Below are 26,323 nucleotides of genomic sequence, written 5' to 3' on the forward strand. Positions count from 1 at the left end.
CAAAGGCTGTGGGAGGGGTCGCTGAAGGCAGGGTGCTGGAAGCAGGCTGGAAGGAGGCTGGAGAGATGGCTGGGAGGCAGAGATGGCTCTGACCCTCCAAAGGGGGGTGGGCTGGCATGCCCTGGGACCCCAAGCTGGACCTAACTGAGGGGGGGCCCTGTTGTCTGTGCCTGCAAGACCTGTCTTGGACTGTATTCCTGTCATCCAAATAAACCTTCTGCTCTACTGGCTGGCTGAGAGTCATGGTGAATCGCAGGAAGCCGGGGGTGCAGGGCCCTGAGTCCCCCAATACTCCGTGACAGTGGGCATTTCCCAGCCAGCGTGGGGCAGGGACACTCTGTCCCCCATATGTGCCCCTGCCAGCCGGGCATAGTTGTACCTGCCCCCCTGGGCTGGGGTCACTGGCTGCTGGCTCTTCAGCTGACCTGGAGGGCAGAAGGCAGCCCTGGCAGGGGCAGGCGGGCGGCAGGGGGCATGTCCGGCTCCCACCCAGAGTCCAGGTTCTCCAGAAGGGCTGGGGCCAACGTAGAGCCAAGCTGGGGTTCTGCGTCCTGGCTCCGCTTCCCCCCGAGCAGAGTTTGTGCTGGGGAAGTGGCCAGAGCCGGAGTGTGTGTGGGGTTAGCGCTCCTGACCCACGGCCCTTCTCTGTCCCGCACCCAGCTCTGCCGGTGACCCTTACTCCCGACCCGCAGCCCCCTGCCAGCCCAGCCCTGGGCTCCCCTTCCCCCAGGGTCCGCGCTGACCTCTCTGCTCCGCTGCCCGCAGTGCTGGAGATTCTGAACCTGATTCAGCAGCGGGACCTGCTGGCGGCCGACAAGCACATCATCGAGCTGGAGGTGGAGTGCGGGCGGGAGGGCCCCCCGAGCGGCGAGGCTGGGGCCGGCAGCCGCAAGGCCAAGGACGTGACGCTGCTGTACGAGGCCCTGCTCCAGCAGCTGTGGGCTATGCTGGCCGAGGCCCTGGCGGCCCGAGGCACCTACCCGGCCCTGGAGCTGATGGTGCGGGTGATCGAGCAGGAGGAGGCCGCGGACCGGCGGTGGCTGGAGGCGCAGGGGGGCGGCGTGGGGCCCCGGCCCCGGGCCATGCGCCGCAGGTGGGCCGAGGCGGTGAAGCGGGCAGTGGGCGAGCGGCTGGGCCAGTGCGCGGAGGACAGTGGCGGCCCCCTGGCGGGGCACGTGGAGCGCCTGACCCGCTGCCTGGTGGAGGACCTCAGCGCCGTCAGGACCCACCTGCTGCCGGCGTATCCCCCCGAGTACCAGGCCCTGGACATCTACGCCCGCAGCTACCATGAGGGGCTGGCCCAGCTGCTGGGCAGCATCGCCCAGAGGAACCTGTCCATCGCCGAGCTCTACTTCCTCCTGGACTGGCACAGTAACACCTACCCCAGGTGAGGGGCGGGGCTGGCTCCTGGAGCGGGGAGGGCGGGGGGCAGGGATGGGTTGGTATGTGGGGGGGGGGGGGAGGGGCAGGGCTGGTACCTGGCACTGGGGCCCTGTAAGCTGGCACTGGGAAGGGGGCCGTGCAGGGGGGGGGCCCTGCTCTCATGGCTGTCTCTGCCCCCAGGGAGGTGCTGGGGCGGCTGGACATCGCCCCACTGCTCAGCGCCCACGAGCTAGAGCCCCTGCTGCCCCCCGAGACCCGGCGCCGCTTGGAGGAGGCCTGCGTTGCGGCAGTGAAGGTAACAGCGGGGCCTGGTGCCCACCCCCCACGGCGCCTCCTCCCTCCACTCTGCCTCCCCATGGCAGCCTCAGGCTCCTCCCCTGCCCCCTGCGGCGCCACCCCGCTCCTGCCCCACTCCCTCCCCATGGCACCTCCTCACCCCCTTCTCTTCCCCTGGGTGCCTCTGCGCTGGGAGTGGGTGATTTCCCCCCCAATAGTCCAGGGGGTTGCGGGTGTCAGTCCTTTAATAAGTAGGTGGGGGGAGCTGGTGGGGGGGGAGGAGTTTACAGTCCGGCCGAGCTGCAGGGCCTGGCTGGGAGCCGGCTAGCCAGACACCAGGCCACAGGGCGAGAGGTGCTAGGGCAGCCCATCCCCCCACTGGTGACATCTTCTCTGTTTCCACCTAGACCAAGATCGTGGCAGACATGAGCCAGGAGCTGCGGGAGGAGGAGCAGCGCTGGGCACAGGAGCCTGGACAAGACCACAGCCAGTTGGAGCTGTCCAGCCGGGTGATCTCTGTGCGTCCAGGGCCAGGCCGCTCACCGCTACCCGTCTGCACTGGGCCCCCCACTCCCCCTCCGGCCGTGCTTGGCCCCCAGGCTCCCCAGGACCCTTCCCTGCCATGCCTGGCCCCCGGGCTCCCCACTCCCCCTCCCCCTGTGCCAGGCCTTCCCTGCCACACACAAACCCTCCCTCCCCCCCCATGCAGTCAGCTGTTCACCCTCCAGGCGCTAGTGGCCTCAGCCTCTCGTGCTGGCTGAGCGGGGCCAGGAGTCGCCCGTTGGGCCCACGGGTGCCAGGGCAGAGGGCAGCCCCTGGCCCAGCTGAGCCGGCCTGGGGCTTGATCCAGGCTCCTCCCCTCCCCCCCCTTCCCTGGTGGCCAGGTCCAGCCTTCCCCTCCCTCACCCCCCGGCCCCATTACACAAGCCGCAGCCTGGCTCTCCCAGCTCCCCGTGGACCCTGGGTGTGGGGTGGGCCCGTGGGCCCATCCCCCTAGAGCCAGGGCAGGGCTATAGGCTTATCCCCGGGCTCGCCCATCCTGGATCCCAACCCCTGCCAAGACACGGCTGCCCCGAGGAGACACCTGCCCCCTACTGGCTGCCCCAGGGCTCTTCGCTTGCTGGCCCCTCTGTGGGTGCCCGGCCTTGGGGATGCCATCAGGGGCCCATGCTGATCAGCTGCGGCTCCCACTGGCAGAGGGCACAGGCGGGCTCTGCCTGTCTCTCCCTGCCCTCTCCGGGCTCTAGGGGAAAGCTGCCAACAACAGACAGGGCCCCGGGGCAGGTCCCCTGGGCCAGAGAGTCAGTCCTCTGCCCCTGCGAGCTCTGCAGTGGGCCTGTGCGGGGCTCCCCTCTGCCAGCCAGCCAGCACCACCCCCAGGCTGCCCACCGGCCAGCCCCCCTCAGCGCCGCGCCCCGCGGGAGCAGACAGCTGCTGAGCTAGGCCTGGCCTGTGCTGGCAGCTCGCAGCCCCTCCCCAGGCGGTGCTGGGTGCAGCTGATGGTGCCCGGGGCTTGGGCAGGGCCTGCTGGGGCCTCCCTTTTGTTGCTGTCGGGGTGAGTCAGTCGTGCCCGCCGGAGGTTTGGGGGCCCCCAGTCCGTGCATCCGGCGGCAGGAGGCTCCCCGCTCCCCCAGCAGCTCAGCGGCCTGCTCCTCTCCCTGCAGGTGCTGAAGGCCCATGTGGACAAGGCCCCCCGGATCACGCCGGAGTTCGGGGAGCAGATAGTGCTCTGCTGTCTGACTGGTCTGGCCGAGTTCCTGCAGAGGTATGCTGGGAGGGGAGATGGAGGGAGGCTACACCAGGGCCCTGTTCTGGGGGGGTCACGTGGGACTCATGTGGGGGGGGGGGGACAGCAGGTGGAAGGGCTTCCCGGTGGGAGGGAATCGGGGTGGGTTCCCAGCCGCCACCACCACCCTGGCTCCCAGCCCCACACACACACACACAGAGCGTGGCCAGCCCTGCCCCCGGGCTGGGAGACCCATGGCCTGTGCGGAGCGATGGGTCCTGTTAATAATACTGTGTGAATTGCCAGTCGGTCAGAGGGTCCCTAGGTCCTGGCCCCAGCATCAGGCGCTGCAGGGCTCAAACCCAGGAGCTGTCTCTTGGCGAGAGCCCGGGGCGCGGGACGCAGCAAAGCCTGGGGGACTTTCACTGGACTCGGCGAAGAAGCCAGGAGGGCTTCAAGCCACGTGACCCGGTCAAAGCCCCCGGCCCAGCCCGCAGCACTAGCCCTGGGCCGAAGCGCTTCCTGGGGGCCCTGGCGGTGACAGGCAGCAGCCGGCCCTGTCTCTGGCGTGCCGATGGCTCTGATGGGCCCAGCCGGGTTGCAGGGTCAGATGGGGGCTACCCAGCTGATGACTGAAGACCCCGCTCCGCATGGTGGTTTCCCGTTAGCGATAGGCTAGTGCTCAAATCCAGCGTAGGAGGGAGGTACCCTGCAGGAGAAGGGCACCTCCCTCCTAACAGATTCATCGGTGTCCAGGCCCGTTTAGCTCAGCCCCGGCACGCCCTGCTCGGCCCATGGACGGTCGTTACTCCCCTGTCCCTGCGGTGGTGCCGTCTCCCACTGAGGTTCCCCAACCCTCGGGGGAGCCGTCAGGCCGTCTGTCCAGCCCCCTGCCCAGGCTAGCATCTCCCAGGCCTGCAGATTTCCTGCCTTAGGGCTGAAGACAAGGAAGGCCAAGCCAGCCCCCTGGGCTCCAGCCCTCGGCTCAGGTTTCTCTCCCCTCCCCATGCTGGGCGGGGTTTGGTCTGGGGGAGGAGGGGGCCTAGGAGGTAACAGCTGAGCGGAGGAGGGGAGTGCGGGTCCCTCCCCTGGGGTCGGTCAGAGAGAGCACTGTGGGACATGTGCCTGGCAGTACAAGGATGCCCTTCCTGGGCAGGGAGGGGTAGGGATCCCCCCCCAGGGCTGTCCCTGGTATAGGGGGTGGGGATCCCCCCAGAGCCTCAGGACACCCCTTCAGCACGTGCCATCTCTCCCTTTTGCAGCTTTCAGAGCAAGGTGGAGCAGTTCCACGAGGGGCCCGGCAAGAGCGGCCCCCCCACCGACAGCTATGTGGGCAGGACCATCGCGCTCGTCAACTGCTGCCCCCCCTTCAGGTGCAGGGCCCCCATACCTTTTGCCTGCCCAGGGCTGGGGGGTGGCAGACCTGGGTGCTGGGGTGAGCCGGCCCATCCCCCTGCCCGGGTCCAGGGGCCTACAGAGCCTGTAGCAGGCACCCTGCATCCCCCGGTGTGGCTGTGCCTGCCCCCAAGCCCCGCATTGGGTCCCTTGTGGCCAAGTTCCTCCCCCCCCCGCCCCCCAGCCTCCTGCTGGGTACCCCCGTGTCATCCCCGCCCCGGCTCCCCACTGGGCTCCCTCCCTAGTCATGCCCCCAAGGACCCCTGCTGGACTCCCCTGAGGTCCCCCTGCTGGGCTAGGCTCTCTGCCCCACAGCCATACCCAAGGCCCCCTGGCTGGAGAGCATGGCAAGATCTGGGCCCCTGCCAGGGTGATGGGGGCCTGGGGCCCATGCCTGGAGGGGGCGTTGCTGCAGGGCATTGTGGGCTGGCTTGCTGACAGGTGCCGCTCCCCCAGGGAATATGTGGAGCAGCTGGCGCAGTCTGGCCACTCGGAGAGCGAAGCCCCCCAGCGCCAGGCCAGCGCCGCCCTGGACAAGGTGACCCGGCTCTGCAACCATGTCCTGGCCCAGCAACTCTTCGAGGAGCTCCGGGTACGTGGGGGCAGGCCAGGGCACTCGTGGGACACGGCCTGGGTCTGTCTCAGGGGGGAAGGTTGGTCTGTCTGAGGACCCAGTGTTCAGATAGATCAGGGGTTCTCAAACTGGGGGTCGGGACCCCTCAGGGGAGTCATGAGGTTATTACATCGGGGGGGTCGCGAACAGTCAACCTCCACACCAAACCCTGCTTGCCTCCAGCATTTATAATGGTGTTAAATATATAAAAAAGTGTGTTTAATTTATTAGGGGGGTCACACTCAGAGACTTGCTGGGTGAAAGGGATCACCAGTAAAAAAAGTTTGAGACCCACTGAGATAGATCATGAGAGAGTCAATATCCTGCCCCTCTATCAATCCGTATACACCCACACCTGGCAGACTGCGTGCGGGGCTGGTCGCCCCAGCTCTAACCCAAGAGGTTAGAATTGGGAAAGGCGCAGAGAAGAGGGTGGAGCAGAGATTAAAAGACGGGGACTGTTCAGCTTGGAAAAGAGATGACTAAGGGGGATATGACAGAGGTCTATAAAATCGTGCCTGGTCTGGAGAAAGTGACTAGGGAAGTATTATTTACCCATTCACATCATACAAGAACCGGGAAATTTAATAGGCAGCAACAAACAGAAGGAAGTAATTCTTCGCACAACGCAGTGAACCTGTGGAACTCCTTGCCAGGGGATGTTGTGAAGGCCAAAACTATAACTGGGTTAAAAAAGCTCCTGGAGGACCGGTCCATCAGTGGTTATTAGCCAAGATGGGCAGGGACCCAGCCCCATGCTCTGAATGTGGGTGTCCCTAGCCTCTGACTGCCAGAAATTGGAACTGGACAACGGGATGGATCACTCAATAATTCCCCTGCTCTGTTCGTTCCCTCTGAAGCATCTGGCATCAGCAACTGTCAGAGCCAGGTGTGATGGAGTCCCCGGGCGATGCTCTGGAACTGCTCCCCACAAAGCCAGTAGGACTCTGGGGAGCCTCCTCTTCCTTGGAGCAGACTGTCTTCAGGGCAAGAAGCTCACACGGCTTCACCTTTCTGGGTCTGATCTTGGAGCATTCAGCATATGCCCCTCCGTGCGCTTCCCACAGCGAGTCCGCCCAGGCGGGGTACTGGGGAAGCCACAGGGTCCTGCACCCCCACTTCGCAGTCAGACGTGGCTTTTAGCCAGCCAGTAAAACAGAGGTTTATTAGATGACAGGAACACGGTCTAAAATAGAGCTTGTAGGTACAGAGAACTGGACCCCTCAGCCGGATCCATTTTGTGGGGGGGCAGCAAGCCAGACAACCCCGTCTGCACTCACTTCCCGTCTTCAGCCAGCTCCAAACTGAAACTCTCCAGCCCCTCCTCTCTGGCCTTTGTCTCTTTCCTGGGCCAGGAGGTCACCTGATCTCTTTGCTCTCTAACACCTTTAGCTATCCCCTTGCAGGGGGGAAGGGCCCCCGCCATTAGTTGCCAGGAGACAGAGTGTCGGCCATTTATGCACACTGGCCTTTATCCCACCACCTAGAGACTTAAGAAATGCATAGGGGAAACTGAGGCACCCCAACACTATTCAGAGGAAACATCAAGAACAGTCTCACTTCGTCACAACAGGATACTGGGCTAGCGGGGCCATGGGTCTGACCCAGCCTGGCCTAGCTGGGGGGCAGGTAGGCCTGTCTGAGCCAGAGGCGGGGCGAGGTCGCAGAGGCCCTGGGGGTGCCCGGCTCTGCCCTGGCGCTGAGGCTGGCCTCTCCTTTCAGCCCTACTTCCCCAAGCTGATGAAGAGGAAGTGGCTGACCAGCTCGGAGAGCTTCGACGCCATCATCACGCTGCTCACAGACTACACTCAGAAGCTGCGGAAGATGCAGCCAGAGCCGTACGAGGTGGGTGCTGCCGAGGGCGTGGGGAGCAGGCACACGGGATGGGGACACAGTCTGCCCCTGGGCCGCCGCCTGGGCAGAAGGGAGAGCAGCCCGTGCCGCCCGGACACCCCCAGCGGCTCCTGCCCCCGCCACGGCCCCACCCCCCTATCCCAGCCCCCACAACCCTGGTGCCGCTCCAGGCCATGCCCCCCTGCCATGGTGTCACAGAGTCCCCGGGCGATGCTTTGGAACGGCTCCCCACAAAGCCAGTCAGGACTTTGGGGAGCCTCCTTTTCCTTGGAGCAGACTGTCTTCAGGGCAAGAAGCTCACACGGCTTCATCTTCCTGGGTCTGAGCTTGGAGCATTCAGCATATGCCCCTCCGTGTGCTTCCCACAGCGAGTCCGCCCAGGCGGGGTCCTGGGGAAGCCAAAGGGTTCTGCACCCCCCACTTCGCAGTCAGACGTGACTCTCAGCCAGCCAGTAAAACAGAGGTTTATTAGATGACAGGAACACGGTCTAAAACAGAGCTTGTAGGTACAGAGAACAGGACCCCTCAGCCGGATCCATTCTGGGGCTCAGCGAGCCAGACAACCCCGTCTGCACTCACTTCCCTCCCCAGCGAGCTCCAAACTGAAACTCTCCAGCCCCTCCTCTCTGGCCTTTGTCTCTTTCCCGGGCCAGGAGGTCACCTGATCTCTTTGTTCACCTTTAGCACCTTTAGCTATCCCCTTGCAGAGGGAAGGACCCCAGCCATTTATTGTCAGCCATTATGCACACTGGCCTTTATCCCACCACCTAGAGACTTAAGAACTGCATAGGGGAAACTGAGGCACCCCTACAGTATTCAGAGGAAACATTAAGAACAGTCCCACTTCGGCTCATCTCTCTCCCCTTCGAGACTGAACTGAGCGAGGTCACTTTAGCCGGTGACCTGGGGAAGTTTGAACCCACCAACGTTGCCATGGATGCCCCATCATCTCCCATTCCTTGGTGGGAGTTACACCAGGCCCTTCCAGTTTCAGGCCCTCCCGTGGGTCTGTTGTGCTTGATGGCGCTTGCAGGCTGCATGTGGGAAGGTTTATGCGGCCCGTACCCTTTTGCCACCCCAATACCCCTGGGGTCTAAACTGAGATTGGGTCTTTTCCCAGCGCTCCAGTTTGGAGGGCTGCAATTCGGGCTCTCTTGGTTAAGAGCCCTCCATCTTGACCTTGGCCACCCTCTGAACAGGTGTCTCTGTCCCCAGCTGCTCGGCATCAGCCCCTTGCATTTGACGCCGCCACGTCGGAGGAGAGTGGTCAGTATACACAGTAAAGATACAGCTGCAGCTTTCTAAGGGCCTGCACCATGGCCGGGCATTTCTTCTCTGAGGCCGCATAGTTCTGCTCCCGGGGCAGCAGTTTCTTGCTCAGGTACCCGATGGGGTGTCTCCCCCCCTCAGCATCGGCTTGCATCAGCCCCGTGCCCAGCCCTGCGTCTGAGGCGTCGGTGAACACTGCAAAAGGCTTGGCAAAGTCTGGGTTTACCAGATTTACCGGGCCCTGGATTAGAGCCTCCTTAAGTGTACAGAGAGCCCTCTGGCACTGCTCCGTCCAGACCACCTCGTCTGGCTTACCCCTCGCACATAGCTCAGGGATGGGGGCAGCTAGTGGGTAAGGTGGGGTAGCACCCCGCCATCCTGATAAAGGCCTGGACTTGTTTCTTGGTCTGGGTATGGGCCAATCTTTGATCATCTCCACCTTGCACTTTTCGGCTTTTACCGTCAGTCCTGCCTCCTTGAGGCAGCCCAGCACCCTCTTCACCTGGGACACATGTCCCTCCCAGGTCTGCCTAAAGACACACACGTCATTGACGTACGCCAGGGCCACGTTCTCCATCCCCCTCAGCTTGTCTAGAATCTCCCCAGGCCTAGGCATGGGGCAGGCATCGGACATGGTGATGGCTTTAAGCTTCCGATAGTCCCCACAAAACCAGATCATCCCATCTTCCTTGGGGACAAGCCCCATGGTGAGGCCCACGGGCTGTTGAACGGCTGGATCACATCTAAAGCCAGCATGTCCTTGACCTCTGTCTCCAGGTTCTGGGCTGCTTTCCCAGTGACTCTGAATGGGGAACACCTGATGGGGAGATTGGCTCCCACCTCAGGGAAGAGATCCACCAGGGGGTCTTCCCCCTTCTCCTCCCAGTCTTCCCCTTCCAGGTCCAGGGGTCCCCTCACTCTCCTCCCATATGCCAGCTCGAAAGGGAAGAACCCTGTGGATTCCTGGGGCACCACCCGCTGCCTCCCGACTCCCCACAGTTCTACTTCCCCTTGGGAAGCCCATTCCCGGTACAGGGATCCCTTCTCCCACAGGACTCTGTCCCTGCAGCCTTCCCCAAGGGGGTTTGCAGCACGGTGGCCAGAAAGTTCCCTCAGCTTCTCCAAGGAGGGATCCTTCTGCAGCTCGGTCTGGAATTCAGCTGCTGGGGAAGGGAGTGGGACCTGTTCCCTCTCGCTGGCTGGGCCTGGGGTCACAGCCCCCCTTAGCCCTGTCCCTGGTAGCTCCATCCCTGCTGTGTAACCACTTCCCAGCAGCACGTCTGGACCAGGCAAACCTGGGGGGCAGCCGACCTGCCCTACCTGTGTGTCCCCCCACTCAGCTGGGGTCTCCGCTCCCACCGTGCTCAGCGCTACCCTGGCTGTCCTAGTGGGGGCAGGCAGGGAGCTCTCTGCTCTGGTCACAGCATCAGAGCCAGCGTGAGCCCCTTCTCCGGTGTGCAGGGGGGCGGGGAGCATCTCTCCCTCTCACTCCGCCCCAGGGGTCTGGTTACAGGTAGGCAGGTACCCTGAGCCCAGCAGCCCCTCCCTCCTGCCAGCCAGGTCATTTGCATTTTCACTGACCATTTCCCTCTTAGCCAATTGTTTCCCTGGATTCAAATTCAAATCTTCTGCCATTACAGGAGCAGGGCCTGGATCCTGTCCCAAAGAGACACAGTCATCCCCCAACAGGACCTCACAGCCAATATCCTGGAGAACCCCAACGACCAGCCAGCCCGACCCCTCCTGGGTCTGCACAGGGATCCGGGCCATAGGCAGGGCAAGGGGCTTCATCCCGGGGACCTTCACCCAGGTCACACAGCCCCTCGCATCTGAGGCTGCACTATCCGGGGCCTGACAACAGTTCTCTCTGTCCCAGGGTCTCGCTATCCCAGGCATGTCCCCCCATTGACCACCACCCTTTGCTCCCACTGGGGGTCCGAGGGGCTTGAGCACAGGAGACTCCACGCAGACATATAGGCCGGGGCCAGGAGTGGGAGCCTGTCCACCACCCCACCCATCTGGCTGACAGCGTCTATGGCCTTGGGACCCAGCAAGGGAGCTAGATACTGGGGCTTTTCCACAGGGTCCCCCTGGTTCAAATCACCTGCCTGCTCGACGGCCGTGTGGTGGGCATCCACATCCCTCCCCGCCCCCTTAACCAGGGGCAGCAATTTAGTGTCGACGTTCCCTGTGGTACTGGCAGCCCGGGGTCGATCCCCACTCACCCCTGGGAAGCCCCCTATGCCTCTCCGCTCCACCATCGCCAATCCATGCTGCTGTTTCTTCTCCTGCAGCTTTTCCTTGGGCTCTTGCTCTCTTGGACTCAACTCCAAACCCATCCATCTCTGATCCCCTGATGGGGAACCCAATCGTGAAGACCCCCGTCTGGTTGGGGACCAGACTCTGGGGAATGCCTGGCTACCGCTCCAGCTCCTCTTGTAGCCCCATCTGGGTCAGGAATCTGCTCCTTAGAGGGTCCTCGTCCTCCAGCTGCAAGATTAACTGGGCCTTGGTGAACTTTCCAATGTGTAACCCTCTCTTCTTGCACAGGATCACAATGTCCTTCTTGAGGAGATGGTGATAGGCCATCACTCTGCTGTTCCCAAGTTGCTCTGGACTCAAAGGCCTGTGCTCTTAGCTCCCCCACGGTTTCCAGGAAGACCCCCCCCAGTGTGCCAGCCCTTCTCGAGGTCAACACCTCTTTGCCAGAGTCGAGCTGCAGATTTCTCCGCCCCGGGACCGCTCGCTGCAATCCCCAGGGGGACCCCGTTACTCCAACAGTCCTTCTCGCTGGTCACACACTCCCAGGGGTTAATCGCCCCCTGAAACCGTCCCTCTCTGAGCCTTCAGCACTCCTGGTCCTCATTATCCGCCCTTCATTTTACTGCTTCCCAGACACTTACTGCAAGAAGCGCCATTCATGGGGTGCAGTACATCCCACTGCTGCCACCAGTTGTCACGGAGTCCCCCGGTGATGCTCTGGAACTGCTCCCCACAAAGCCAGTCAGGACTTTGGGGAGCCTCCTCTCCTTGGAGCAGACTGTTTTAGGGCAAGAAGCTCACACGGCTTCGTCTTCCTGGGTCTGAGCTTGGAGCATTCAGCATATGCCCCTCCGTGCGCTTCCCACAGCGAGTCCACCCAGGCGGGGTCCTGGGGAAGCCAGAGGGTCCTGCACCCCCACTTCGCAGTCAGACGTGACTCTTAGCCAGCCAGTAAAACAGAGGTTTATTAGATGACAGGAACACGGTCTAAAACAGAGCTTGTAGGTACAGCGAACGGGACCCCTCAGCCGGGTCCATTCTGGGGCACAGCGAGCCAGACAACCCCGTCTGCCCTCACTTCCCGTCCCCAGCCAGCTCCAAACTGAAACTCTCCAGCTCCTCCTCTCTGGCCTTCGTCTCTTTCCCAGGCCAGGAGGTCACCTAAGGGGTGAAAGTAACTTACAGGATTTACCGGTAGGGCTGGAGTCCTGAGGGGGGCGTGGCCTCAACTGGAAGAGGCGGGGCCTCTCAAGATTTAAAGGCTCTGGGGCACCAGCTGTGGCTGGGAGCTCCAGGGCCTTTAAATCACCCCGGATCTCCCAGCTGCAGAGGTGGCTGGGAGCCCCCGGGGCTCAGGGGCAAATTAAAGGGCTCGGGGCTCCCTGCAGTGGCGGGAGCTGCGGGCAGGATTTAAAGGGCTCGGAGCGCCCCGCCCGGTGCAATCTGGCACGATGTACTGGCTTTTGCTGGTACGCCAGACCGGACCTGACCGGCTTACTTTCACCTCTGGGTCACCTGATCTCTTTGTTCACCTTTAGCTATCCCCTTGGAGGGGGGAAGGGCCCCGGCCATTTGTTGCCAGGAGACAGCGTGTCAGCCATTATGCACACTGGCCTTTATCCCACCACCTAGAGACTTAAGAACTGCATAGGGGAAACTGAGGCACCCACACAGTATTCAGAGGAAACATTAAGAACAGTCCCACTTCGTCACACATGGTCCTGACCCCTCCTTCCAGGACCTCCCAGTTGCTGAGCTGGACGCTCTGGGACCTGCACCAGTGGGACAACGTCCAGGGGAGGCTTCTCCCGGAGATTCTGCAGCTGAAGGCCCTGGGGACAGGGAATAGCCCCAGCGCAGTGCACTCCGGCCACGCCCCCGATCCGCCCCCTGTGGGGCCTGCGGGCAGGGAATAGCCGCAGCGCAGTGCGCTCCAGCCACGCCCCCGATCCGCCCCCTGTGGGGCCTGGGGGCGGGGAATAGCCACAGCGCAGTGCGCTCCAGCCACGCCCCCGATCCGCCCCCTGTGGGGCCTGGGGGCGGGGAATAGCCGCAGCGCAGTGCGCAGCAGCATTCCTGGGGGCTCCCCCCCGCCCTGGCGGCCCAGCTGGGGGGAGCAGAGCCCCCCCGCGGAGTCCACCCCTCCCCTGCAGGTTGCCCGGCTGAGCCTGCCCTGTGGCCCACAGGTGCTGGTGAACGAAGTACACCGGTGGGTGCTGCTCCAGTACGTCCGGCCCCTGCTGCAGGTCCGGCTCGTCTGCAGCTCGAACAAGATGAGAGGCAAGGTGGCGGCCCGGCTGGAGGACGAAGGCCGCCAGCTGCAGGAGCTCTTTGGCCAGCTGGTGAGCCGGGGCGAGGCTGGGAGGGTCTGGGGGGGCCCGCTGCACAGTGGGGCAGGGCGGGCTGCCCTGTGAGGACCCCCCCACCCCCGGGGCTGAATCTCCAGTATTGCTCAGCTGGGGCGGTGGATTGGGAGAGGGGAGGGGGGTCTGAGCTGCAGGCTGCCCAGAGGGGGGTTCCTGGTGGAGGGCAGAGCCTGGCAGTGCCAGCCGGCCCAGCTTGGGGTAAAACGGTGAGGGTGGAGCCGGGATACCCAGCACGTCCTGTTGCCCTGTGTCAGGACTGTGCCGGGATCAGGGCACCGGACGCTGCGCAGACACCGAGCCCTGCCCGCTGGAGTTCCCTGTGTGAACAGACGCGGGGTGGAAGAGGAAACTGAGGCACGGCGCAGGGCAGTGATGGGGCTCGGTTCCCCCAGCGGGGGGTGACGGAGCTGGGACTAGCACCAGCCTCCAGCCCTGCCTGCTGGGCCGTGCCGCCCTGGGTGTTGTGCAGCCGCTTGACTGAGCCCCATTGCTGGGGTTCTCCTGGGGGACCGGGGGGGAGAAGAGGGGGGCTGAGCTCCAGCTGGCTTGTCCCCTCAGTCTCGCTGCTGGCGCCAGCCCCTGAGTGGCATGGTTGGGGGTGTGTGAGGGGGGTCTCCTTAGCCCCTGCCCTGTCCTGACTGCCCCCTGCCCACAGAACTCGACCTCGTCCTGGCTGAATGAAGTGGTGCCTCACCTGGCCGAGATCCTGCGGCTGGAGGACACGCCTTCCATCCAGATGGAGGTGGGGATGCTGGTGCGGGACTTCCCTGACGTCCGGTGAGTGGGGGGCACCATGGGACCTGTGCACAGCCCCTAACCTATACCTCCCCCGGCAGGGTTGCCCAAATCCTCTCTCTGGGGGACCCCCCCCCCCCCAGTGTCGCTCCATCATCGGCCCACGGGGGGCTGGTGGGTGGAAACGGGTCCATCCTTTGAAGCGTCGGTGAGGGGGCCAGCACCTTGGTGCCCCCGCTGGACTCCTGCTGCTAGGACACTGGGGGCCGTGCTGCTGTCTGGCCCCCCCACCTCGGCAGGGTTGCGGTGGGTGGTCGGATGGGAGATCTGCGCTCTCGAGGCTGTTAAAGGTCTCGGCTGAACTTCAGTTCAGCTAATGAATCCCCCTCCATTCCTGCCCTCCCCCTGGGGCGTGTTAAACAGCTGCCGGGGCTGCAGCGCTGGGGGGATCCTTTCGGGGTTACAGCTGCGCTGCCCTCTCCGCTCCCCCTCTCGCTCCTTGTGCCCCGGCTGAGTGTCACAGAGCCAGGCGAGCTGAGAGCCAGGCGGAGCCCTGAGCTCTGTGGCTGCCGTGCGCTTGTCACGGGGGAGAGAGGGCTCCGGGCTGGCTTGAGCTGTGGCAGCCGCGTGGCCCCAGGCAAGGCCCCAGGGGAGTAAGATGAGTACTGCCACTGGAGAGGGACTCTGGGGGTGCTGGGGAGGGGCCACCCATCACTTGAATGCACTTTGCCCTGGGGCAGGACTGGTGGCTCCCAGCTCCCCTGGGTCCTCATGAACCCCGAGCCCCCCCGCTGGGACCTCTGCTGTAGTGGGAGCTGGGCCATGCTCTGCCAGACAGCAGGTGGGTTCAGAGCAGCATGCGACTCCTGTATCTGGTGGTCTTAGGGACAGTGAGCTCCCATAATGCACCTAGCCAGGGGTGTGATGCAGGTCCACGGTTCTTCCCCCTCCTGCGGTGGGGGTTGGCTCCTGGCCCTGAAATCAGGCAGATCTTGGGAAGGCCGGGCCCAGCGTGTGACTGCACGCCTCCTGTGGCAGAGAGTTCCACAGGTCACCCCAGCTGAGCCAGAAGATTGACAGGGACAGATGGCTCCAGGGCGGACACGGGCGTGAACTCGCCATTGTGACCAGCTGGGAAAAGGGCAAATGGTTTTGCCACCACAGCCGGGGCCTCTGCTTGAGAAAGGGGCAAATGTTCCACATGGCCCCCAGGGAGATGCCCTCTGGGGCGACTCCCCCCCCCCCCAGCTGCTTCCCACGTGCCAGCGGAGCTGACTGCCGCAGCCCCCTGCAGGGATCTCCGGCTGCTTGGCCCCAGAGGGGTCGGATTCTGGCCCTGGCGGCTGTTGGGTTTGACTCTGACGCACAGAGGAGCAGCATGGACCTGCACAGGCCCCAGCGTGCCGGGTGCCGCATGGGTGCGAAACCAGGGACAGTCCCAGCCGCAGAGCGCTCGCCGGCCGGGAGCCAGGTCTTGATCCGGAGCAGCGGCACCCGCAGCACGTCCTTGCCAGCTCACCGGCTGATCCCAGCCACTGCCAGAACGCGGCCCCCCCAGCGCGGCGGTGTGGCCAGAATTAGGAGGCCGATCTGGGCATGGGACACCTCCCCTTGCTCCACGCTTCCAGCAGCGCTTTCCTGGAACCCGGCGTCACAACCCGCTTCCCAGGACCCGGGGAGATAAAAATGCCCCCGTCCGTGGCATTGCCCGGCGCTGGGCTCTGCCGCGGCCGCCTGCGTCACTCTTAGGGCGAAGGGGGGTTATCGGGCTCCTGGCACGGCTCCTCTTTCCATCTTCCGCTGATTGCATCCGGGCACAGGGCTGGGAGGCGACAGATCGCCTGCGAAGCGTGGCTGCGAGCCGTTTCCTGCAGCCGGCCAGGGCGGGGCGGCGAGCAGGGGTGGCTGAAGACGGGGCTGGAGGAGAAAAACAAGCGGCTGGGCTCAGACAGGAAGGGGCCCGGGAGTGACTTCCCCTGGCTGCCATCGTGGGGCAGTTCGCGGTTGTGGAGACCCATGGAAAGGGGCCAGGGGTGGAGGGCTGCTCCGGAAGAGACCTTCAGTGTGTGTGTGTGGGGGGGCAGACATGTATAACCCCCCACCCCCATGCCACCCACCCTGCCCTCCACCCCATCCCCACCCAGCACCACACAACCCCCACCACCCGCTGGCCTGGCATTGCCAGGGGCTGGACTGCGCTGCCCTGGGAATGCATCTGGGACACCTGCCTCTGGAGAGATCCCCCTAAGCCAGCCCCCTGCCAGCCGGCTCCGTCTTCCCAGCAGCGGGATTCACAGGTCGCGGCCCCCCGGGGCTCAGCACCGTGGCGGAAGCCCCCCAAGGAAGGAAGTGTTGAGCTGGCTCACAGCAGGGCCCCGGAGCAGTTGTGGGAGCCAGAGCTGACCCCAGCGGGGCTGTCCCCCAGAACCAGCTCCGGGCCGGGCACCAGCAGGCGCACCAAGCTACCTCTCCCCCCCCGCCCCCCCGCCGCCGCCTACAGGAGCTGCCCGGGAGCAACGTGTGCCTGGAGGGGAGGCCGGGACCTTGCTGATTACACGGGCGCTCTGCCAACATCCTGAAAATGCCGGCAGGAGCTTTAAATAAACTCCTGCCCTGCAGTGCGGCCAGCCGCCCTCGCACAGCGTGTGTGTGTGTGCGGGGAGGGTCCTGGTGGGCACCGGGCTACACCGCCAGGGGGTGCTGATGGGGGGACCTGGTGGGCACCAGGCTACACCGCCAGGGGGTGCTGATGGGGGGGGGGGACGGACGGACTCCCAGTGGGCACCAGGCTGACACTGCCAGGGAGTGCTGATGGGGAGGTGTCACGGAGTATTGGGGGACTCAGGGCCCTGCACCCCCGGCTTCCTGCGATTCACTGCGACTCTCAGCCAGCCAGTAAAGCAGAAGGTTTATTTGGATGACAGGAATACAGTCCAAGACAGGTCTTGCAGGCACAGACAACAGGGACCCCCTCAGTTAGGTCCATCTTGGGGTCCCCGGGCATCCCAGCCCAGCCCCCCTTGGGAGGTCAGAGCCATCTCTGCCCCCCAGCCCTCTCTCCAGCCTGCTTCCAGCACTCTGGCTTCAGCGACCCCTCCCACAGCCTTTGTTCAGTTTCCCGGGCTAAGGAGTCGCCTCGCCTTCAACCCCTTCCTGGGTTCTCATGTTACACACTCAGGTATGCGCCCTCGGGCAGATCCCATCCTGCAATGCAGACCATCCTAGTCACACTCCCCTGTCAGCATTCACAGACCACAGTGAGAACAGGCCCAGTTCGTCACATCTCTCCCCCCTTCGAGACCGAACTGAGCAGGGTCACTTTAGCCAGTGACCCGGGGAAGTTCGAACCTACCCCCGTTCCCATGGATGCCCCCGCATCCCTCCCATTCCTTGGTGAGAATTACACCAGGCCCCTCCAGTTTCACGCCCCCCCTTAGGTCGGGGGTGCTTGATGGCACTCGCAGTTCGCATGTGGGAAGGTTTATGCGGCCTGCGCCCTTTTCCCACCCCCATACCTCTGGGGTTCCAACTGGGCTGTGGTCTTCTCCCAGCGCTCCAGTCTGGAGGTCTGTGCTTTGGGCTCTCTTGGTTTAGAGCCGCCCTTTTAACCTTGGCCACCCTCTGGAAAGGATCCTTTATGCTGGGCAAGGGTCCTAAAGCTGTTTTCCCCTTGTCCCAGGCCTTCCTCCCCCTCTGACAGGGGTCACAGGATCCGCAGTACTGTCGGACAGTAACAAAGACCCCAGGCCAGTAAAAGCTCCGTAGCAGCCTCTGCTGGGTACGCCAGGTTCCCTGGTGCCCTGAGAGGGGAATGTCATGGGCCCGGCACAGCAGCTGGCGGCGATACTTCTGGGGTACCACCAGCTGCCTCCTGATCCCCCCCTGACTCCATTTTCCCTGGGGGAGCCCATTCTCGGTACAGGAACCCCTTCTCCCACAGGAACCTTTTCCGGCCACCTCGTCCCATGGTCTGTACCGCATTGAGGTCGGCCAGGTCCCTTATCTTCCGCAAGGAGGGATCTCTCTGCAACTCGGCCTGGAACTCAGCAGCTGGGACAGGGATGGCCACCTGCTCTTTCTCGCCCGCTGGGTCCGAAGCTGCAGCCTCCCTGAGCCGTGTCCCTGGGCGTTCCCTCCCCACCAGGTTAGGGTCCCGCGCCTCAGGCAAAGCACCCCCCCCAAGGCCAGGGGGCAGTGCCCCTCGCCGGCTCTGACCGCGGGTCACAACTAAGGCGGTCTGGGGGCTGCTTGGCCAGTCCTCTAGGTCCCCCCCCATCAACACCTCGGTGGGCAAATGGTGGTGCACTCCCACGTCCTTGGGGCCCTCCTTGGCCCCCCATTTCAGGTGTACCCTCGCTACGGGAACCTTGAATGGGGTCCCGCCCACCCCGGTCAGGGTCAGGAAGGTGTTGGGCACCACCCGATCTGGGGCCACCACCTCGGGCCGGGCCAGTGTCACCTCTGCGCCCGTGTCCCAGTAACCATAAACTTTCTTCCCCTCCACCTCCAGGGGAACAAGGCACTCGCTCCGCAGGGACAGCCCCGCGCCAACCCTGTAAACGGAGAACTTTGAATCCGGAGCATCTGGCCCCCCAGAGAAGCTAGCCTGGGGCTCTCCTCCCTCCTTAGCAGGTGGTACTCTGCCAGCCCCCCTTCCCTGGGAATGCTGCCTCTCGCCGGGCTGGGTCTCTACCCAGTCAACCCTCTGTGGGTTCGGCCTGCTCAGTCTGTCCCTGAGCCTGGGGCACTGGGCCCGTATGTGGCCCTTTTGGCCACAGTGGTAGCAGCCCATGTCCCATGGGTCCCCTTGAGTGGGTCGGATGGTCCTGATGCCGGATGTTCCCCTCTGATGGGGTTTTTCTGTATTTTCCCACGGGGAGGTCCCATGGTGACTCTCTCTCTGCGTTGTGGTGGGATTGCTCCTTTGGGACTCCTCCCTTTTATCTCCTGACCGGCTCTTTACGAACTCATCGGCCAGCCGGCCTGCCTGTCGCGGGTTCTCTGGCTTTCTGTCCACCAACCACAGCCTCAGGTCAGATGGGCACCACTCATACAGTTGCTCCAGTACCAGCAGTTTGACCAGGTCCTCCTTCGTCTGGGCCCCATCAGCCCACTTGCTGGCGTATCCTTCCATGCGGGCGGCTAGTTGCAGATATGAGATCTCAGGGGTTTTATCCTGATTCCGGAACCTTTCCCGGTACATCTCAGGAGTCAGCCCAAACTCTCGTAGCAGGGCCTTTTTGAATAGCTCGTAGTCCCCTTTCTCTGCCTCTTCCAGTTGGCGGTACAATGCCACGGCTTTGGGGTCCAGTAAGGGGGTAAGGACCCGGAGTCTGTCCGCGGGATCAACCTGGTGCATCTCGCAGGCCGTCTCAAAGGCCTCCAGGAAGTCATCCATGTCCTCCCCCTCCTTGTATGGGGCCATGATGCACTTATCAAAGCTCCGTGCAGTCCTGGGTCCCCCCTCACTCACCGCAGCCGGGGGTTCGCTGCCCCTCAGTCTCGCCAGTTCCAGTTCACGCTGATGCTGTTTCTCATTCTCCTGTCTCTGTCTCTCTTTCTCCTCCCGTTCATGCTGTCTCTGTCTCTCTTCACGCTGACGCTGTCTCTCTTTCTCCTCCCGTTCATGCTGACGCTGTCTCTCTTCATGCTGTCTCTGTTGTTCACGATCCTCCAGCTCCCTCAGTTTTAGCTCTTTCTCCCATTCCAGCCAATTCCGCTCCCCGGATGCCGAACGCCGCCGGGAGGATCCTCTGCTGGCCGGCGAGCTTCGCCGGGGGGACCCCCTGCTGGCCGGGGGGGTCACGGCGCCCTCGGTATTTGCTGGGCTCCTCCCCACCCTTCCCCTAGGCATAGGAAGGAGGGGTCTCGGGAAGCCCTCAGCAGCCGGCTGACCACTCCCAGCTGGGACAGACACTGGGGCCTGCGCTGCATTTGCCAGGCTGCTTCCCTGAGACACAGGGATCAGTTCATTCGTGCGATCTTCCGCCTCCAGCTGGGCAATGAGCTGTTCTTTGGTGAGCCTCCCAATGCGCAGCCGCCTCTGCTTGCACAGCTCCACCAGGTCGCTCTTAAGCCGCTTGGCATACATCTTCCTGCTGGCCACTCACCGGCCTGTGTGCTCACAGCTCCCCACAGTTCCCAGGGGGCCCCCTAGTGTGCCAGCCCTTCTCGAGGTCACCGCCTCTCTGCCAGGGTCGAGCTGCAGACTCCTCCGCCCCTGGGACCACTCGCTGCGATCCCCCCGGGGGACCCTGTTACTGCAAAAGTCCTTCTCGCTGGTCACACACTCCCAGGGGTAATAACCGTCTCTCTCTCACTCTTCAGCACGCCTGGTCCCCGTCAATCCCCCTTCGTTTTACTGCTCCCCAGTCACTTACTGCAGGAAGCGCCGTCCACGGGGTGCAGTAGATCCCACCGCTGCCACCAGTTGTCACGGAGTATTGGGGGACTCAGGGCCCTGCACCCCCGGCTTCCTGCGATTCACCATGACTCTCAGCCAGCCAGTAAAGCAGAAGGTTTATTTGGATGACAGGAATACAGTCCAAGACAGGTCTTGCAGGCACAGACAACAGGGACCCCCTCAGTTAGGTCCATCTTGGTGTCCCCGGGCATCCCAGCCCAGCCCCCCTTGGGAGGTCAGAGCCATCTCTGCCCCCCAGCCCTCTCTCCCTGCCTGCTTCCAGCACTCTGCCTTCAGCGACCCCTCCCACAGCCTTTGTTCAGTTTCCCAGGCTAAGGAGTCGCCTCGCCTTCAACCCCTTCCTGGGTTCTCATGTTACACACTCAGGTATGCGCCCTCGGGCAGATCCCATCCTGCAATGCAGACCATCCTAGTCACACTCCCCTGTCAGCATTCACAGACCACAGTGAGAACAGGCCCAGTTCGTCACATCTCTCCCCCCTTCGAGACCGAACTGAGCAGGGTCACTTTAGCCAGTGACCCGGGGAAGTTCGAACCTACCCCCGTTCCCATGGATGCCCCCGCATCCCTCCCATTCCTTGGTGAGAATTACACCAGGCCCCTCCAGTTTCACGCCCCCCCTTAGGTCGGGGGTGCTTGATGGCACTCGCAGTTCACATGTGGGAAGGTTTATGCGGCCTGCGCCCTTTTCCCACCCCCATACCTCTGGGGTTCCAACTGGGCTGTGGTCTTCTCCCAGCGCTCCAGTCTGGAGGTCTGTGCTTTGGGCTCTCTTGGTTTAGAGCCGCCCTTTTAACCTTGGCCACCCTCTGGAAAGGATCCTTTATGCTGGGCAAGGGTCCTAAAGCTGTTTTCCCCTTGTCCCAGGCCTTCCTCCCCCTCTGACAGGGGTCACAGGATCTGCAGTACTGTCGGACAGTAACAAAGACCCCAGGCCAGTAAAAGCTCCGTAGCAGCCTCTGCTGGGTACGCCAGGTTCCCTGGTGCCCTGAGAGGGGAATGTCATGGGCCCGGCACAGCAGCTGGCGGCGATACTTCTGGGGTACCACCAGCTGCCTCCTGATCCCCCCTGACTCCATTTTCCCTGGGGGAGCCCATTCTCGGTACAGGAACCCCTTCTCCCACAGGAACCTTTTCCGGCCACCTCGTCCCATGGTCTGTACCGCATTGAGGTCGGCCAGGTCCCTTATCTTCCGCAAGGAGGGATCTCTCTGCAACTCGGCCTGGAACTCAGCAGCTGGGACAGGGATGGCCACCTGCTCTTTCTCGCCCGCTGGGTCCGAAGCTGCAGCCTCCCTGAGCCATGTCCCTGGGCGTTCCCTCCCCACCAGGTTAGGGTCCCGCGCCTCAGGCAAAGCACCCCCCCCAAGGCCAGGGGGCAGTGCCCCTCGCCGGCTCTGACCGCGGGTCACAACTAAGGCGGTCTGGGGGCTGCTTGGCCAGTCCTCTAGGTCCCCCCCCATCAACACCTCGGTGGGCAAATGGTGGTGCACTCCCACGTCCTTGGGGCCCTCCTTGGCCCCCCATTTCAGGTGTACCCTCGCTACGGGAACCTTGAATGGGGTCCCGCCCACCCCGGTCAGGGTCAGGAAGGTGTTGGGCACCACCCGATCTGGGGCCACCACCTCGGGCCGGGCCAGTGTCACCTCTGCGCCCGTGTCCCAGTAACCATAAACTTTCTTCCCCTCCACCTCCAGGGGAACAAGGCACTCGCTCCGCAGGGACAGCCCCGCGCCAACCCTGTAAACGGAGAACTTTGAATCCGGAGCATCTGGCCCCCCAGAGAAGCTAGCCTGGGGCTCTCCTCCCTCCTTAGCAGGTGGTACTCTGCCAGCCCCCCTTCCCTGGGAATGCTGCCTCTCGCCGGGCTGGGTCTCTACCCAGTCAACCCTCTGTGGGTTCGGCCTGCTCAGTCTGTCCCTGAGCCTGGGGCACTGGGCCCGTATGTGGCCCTTTTGGCCACAGTGGTAGCAGCCCATGTCCCATGGGTCCCCTTGAGTGGGTCGGATGGTCCTGATGCCGGATGTTCCCCTCTGATGGGGTTTTTCTGTATTTTCCCACGGGGAGGTCCCATGGTGACTCTCTCTCTGCATTGTGGTGGGATTGCTCCTTTGGGACTCCTCCCTTTTATCTCCTGACCGGCTCTTTACGAACTCATCGGCCAGCCGGCCTGCCTGTCGCGGGTTCTCTGGCTTTCTGTCCACCAACCACAGCCTCAGGTCAGATGGGCACCGCTCATACAGTTGCTCCAGTACCAGCAGTTTGACCAGGTCCTCCTTCGTCTGGGCCCCATCAGCCCACTTGCTGGCATATCCTTCCATGCGGGCGGCTAGTTGCAGATATGAGATATCAGGGGTTTTATCCTGATTCCGGAACCTTTCCCGGTACATCTCAGGAGTCAGCCCAAACTCTCGTAGCAGGGCCTTTTTGAATAGCTCGTAGTCCCCTTTCTCTGCCTCTTCCAGTTGGCGGTACAATGCCACGGCTTTGGGGTCCAGTAAGGGGGTAAGGACCCGGAGTCTGTCCGCGGGATCAACCTGGTGCATCTCGCAGGCCATCTCAAAGGCCTCCAGGAAGTCATCCATGTCCTCCCCCTCCTTGTATGGGGCCATGATGCACTTATCAAAGCTCCGTGCAGTCCTGGGTCCCCCCTCACTCACCGCAGCCGGGGGTTCGCTGCCCCTCAGTCTCGCCAGTTCCAGTTCACGCTGATGCTGTCTCTCATTCTCCTGTCTCTGTCTCTCTTTCTCCTCCCGTTCATGCTGTCTCTGTCTCTCTTCACGCTGACGCTGTCTCTCTTTCTCCTCCCGTTCATGCTGACGCTGTCTCTCTTCATGCTGTCTCTGTTGTTCACGATCCTCCAGCTCCCTCAGTTTTAGCTCTTTCTCCCATTCCAGCCAATTCCGCTCCCCGGATGCCGAACGCCGCCGGGAGGATCCTCTGCTGGCCGGCGAGCTTCGCCGGGGGGACCCCCTGCTGGCCGGGGGGGTCACGGCGCCCTCGGTATTTGCTGGGCTCCTCCCCACCCTTCCCCTAGGCATAGGAAGGAGGGGTCTCGGGAAGCCCTCAGCAGCCGGCTGACCACTCCCAGCTGGGACAGACACTGGTGCCTGCGCTGCATTTGCCAGGCTGCTTCCCTGAGACACAGGGATCAGTTCATTCGTGCGATCTTCCGCCTCCAGCTGGGCAATGAGCTGTTCTTTGGTGAGCCTCCCAATGCGCAGCCGCCTCTGCTTGCACAGCTCCACCAGGTCGCTCTTAAGCCGCTTGGCATACATCTTCCTGCTGGCCACTCACCGGCCTGTGTGCTCACAGCTCCCCACAGTTCCCAGGGGGCCCCCTAGTGTGCCAGCCCTTCTCGAGGTCACCGCCTCTCTGCCAGGGTCGAGCTGCAGACTCCTCCGCCCCTGGGACCACTCGCTGCGATCCCCCCGGGGGACCCTGTTACTGCAAAAGTCCTTCTCGCTGGTCACACACTCCCAGGGGTAATAACCGTCTCTCTCTCACTCTTCAGCACGCCTGGTCCCCGTCAATCCCCCTTCGTTTTACTGCTCCCCAGTCACTTACTGCAGGAAGCGCCGTCCACGGGGTGCAGTAGATCCCACCGCTGCCACCAGTTGTCACGGAGTATTGGGGGACTCAGGGCCCTGCACCCCCGGCTTCCTGCGATTCACCATGACTCTCAGCCAGCCAGTAAAGCAGAAGGTTTATTTGGATGACAGGAATACAGTCCAAGACAGGTCTTGCAGGCACAGACAACAGGGACCCCCTCAGTTAGGTCCATCTTGGTGTCCCCGGGCATCCCAGCCCAGCCCCCCTTGGGAGGTCAGAGCCATCTCTGCCCCCCAGCCCTCTCTCCCTGCCTGCTTCCAGCACTCTGCCTTCAGCGACCCCTCCCACAGCCTTTGTTCAGTTTCCCAGGCTAAGGAGTCCCCTCGCCTTCAACCCCTTCCTGGGTTCTCATGTTACACACTCAGGTATGCGCCCTCGGGCAGATCCCATCCTGCAATGCAGACCATCCTAGTCACACTCCCCTGTCAGCATTCACAGACCACAGTGAGAACAGGCCCAGTTCGTCACAGGAGGGGACCCGGTGGGCACCAGGCTACACCGCCAGGGGGTGCTGATGGGGGGACCTGGTGGGCACCAGGCTGACACTGCTAGGGAGGTGACTCCATTTATTTCTGGTGAATGGCTCCCCCCCCCCCCCCCCTCTGCAGCTCCCCCCAGTCAGTGCCTCTGCCCAGGTGCGGCCCGGTTGCCAAGGGAGGGGTGCTCCCCTCACTGCCCCATGGCAGAAGGCAGCTGCATCCCCAGCCCCACTCACATTGGGTCCTTCCCTGAACCCTTGGCTGGGCTATGGGGGGACTGGGCCCCCTTGTGGCCTGTCTGAGGAGTTGCCCCCTCTCTGGGCTGGGTCAAGAGTTTGTTCCCAGGTTTCCGCAGGGAGCTGGCCTGGCGTCTCCCATCTCCGGCTCTCTGGGCGGTGCCCTGGCTGCAGGCTCTGCCCCGTAGCCGTGTGCCCACTGGCGTGGGTGGACACGGCAATGGCCCCAGTGGCGTGGCTCTGCCCGGTGCCGTGGGGGGCTGTTCTGAGCACCCTCTTCTTGTCTTGGCAGGAAGAAGCATGTGGCGGCCCTGCTGGACGTGCGGGGCCTGCGGGGCCAGACGCAGCGCCAGGAGATCTTGGCTGTGGTGAAAGACCTGGAGCTGGGCAAGGGCGAGGTTCCACAGTGCCAGGAGCGGACCTTCTTCTCGGCGATCCCCGCCGCCCGTGAGGTGCGCTGCTTCAGCGGGGCCCTGCCACGCCTGCCGCCCGTGCACCACGCCTGCCTGGGCTGGCTGCGCTGGGGGTGCCTGGGTCCCGCGCCTGATACATGCCAGCCCCAGCCCAGCGAGCATGAGGCGGACATCCAGGTGTGAGACGAGCCAGGACCCAGCCCCTGAGCCGCGCCAGGCCCGGCGCCTTGCGCCAGTGAGCAGCTTCCTGTATCCTGCTGGCCCCAGGCCATGTCACCCAGTCTGCACCCAAAGACCCGGTCCTGACAGCCGGGTGGGTGAGGCTGGGACACAGGCAACCAGCCTTGCTGCCTGTGAGCCCCCCTTAGGCCCCAGCGCTTCGGTCCTGAACTCACACTGGTGCCCAGCGCTGCCCCCGAGCAGGGGGTTTCGGATGTTCATTTATGGCAGCCCTCCCCAGAGATGCACTTGGGCCCTTCGCGTGGGGCTGCAGCTGCTGGGGCAAGGCCAGGCCTGTGGGTGGGACATGCTGGGGGGGTGTTTGACCCTTTGTGCCCGCTGGCCATGCCACCTCCCACTGGGGCTGGTAGCCCTTCTGCCCTGCTCCCCTCTGGCTGCCCCACCTCTGAGTGCCCACCTGTGGGGTAATGCCATACCCCCCAGGGCCCCTCCTGGCTGTGACTTGCCAGCCCCACAGAGGATCCAGCCACTACTGACCCCCTGAGCAGCAGCTGCAACTGGGTCCGTGCCAGAGCCCTGGGCGCTGGTGCCAGGTGTGGTGCCCACCCCCACGCCCCCACAGCATAGGCCCAGGGCAGGAAGGGTCTCATTTCACCCAGTGGGGGCCCTCTGCATAGCCCCCCCCTCCCCAGGCTGCCCGGTCATGGGGTGGGGTCTGGCTCACCCAGGGCTCGAGTTCAGTCTGTAACTGTATGATAAGGAATAAACGTTAATTTAAAGGCTGCTCTCGGGTGTGTGGGGCCGTCTGCACCGATCGGGGCCTTGCCCAGCCGGGCGCCCTAGGGGCTGCTAGTGGGGTGGCTGGGCTGAGCGGGGAGGGAGGGGGTCTTTCCCTCCCCACTTCCCAAGTACTGACCCCTTTGGGGCGGCTCATTCTCCAGGCCAAGGCATGGCACAAAAGTTGGCCATGGAGCCAGGGCTGGTGCTAAGGCAGCGGGTTCCCTGCCGGTGCCTTGGACAGTGCCTGGCACAGGTGGGTCTGTGTCTCCCACATGGTCCCTGCCCGGCCCCAGCTCACACGCAGCGTGTGACCCTTTGTC

General features: G+C 63.4%; 1 protein-coding gene across 3 annotated transcripts in view; it reads left to right on the forward strand.

The window, feature by feature from the left end:
- EXOC3L2 (exocyst complex component 3 like 2) overlaps positions 1-26,000 on the forward strand; it is a 57,014-nt gene extending 31,014 nt beyond the window's left edge. For all 3 annotated transcript variants that reach the window (XM_054010086.1, XM_054010085.1, XM_054010087.1), the window contains exons 3-12: positions 766-1,387; positions 1,564-1,678; positions 2,067-2,177; positions 3,324-3,424; positions 4,648-4,758; positions 5,237-5,372; positions 7,116-7,238; positions 12,965-13,120; positions 13,800-13,921; positions 24,923-26,000. In XM_054010086.1, coding sequence (XP_053866061.1) covers positions 766-1,387; positions 1,564-1,678; positions 2,067-2,177; positions 3,324-3,424; positions 4,648-4,758; positions 5,237-5,372; positions 7,116-7,238; positions 12,965-13,120; positions 13,800-13,921; positions 24,923-25,226 — 1,901 coding nt within the window. In that variant the 3' untranslated portion in view covers positions 25,227-26,000. The remainder of the gene's footprint in view (positions 1-765; positions 1,388-1,563; positions 1,679-2,066; positions 2,178-3,323; positions 3,425-4,647; positions 4,759-5,236; positions 5,373-7,115; positions 7,239-12,964; positions 13,121-13,799; positions 13,922-24,922) is intronic.
- Positions 26,001-26,323: the final 323 nt, after the last annotated feature.

This window comes from Malaclemys terrapin, chromosome 20 (assembly GCF_027887155.1).
Source record: "Malaclemys terrapin pileata isolate rMalTer1 chromosome 20, rMalTer1.hap1, whole genome shotgun sequence".
NCBI lineage: Eukaryota > Metazoa > Chordata > Testudines > Emydidae > Malaclemys > Malaclemys terrapin.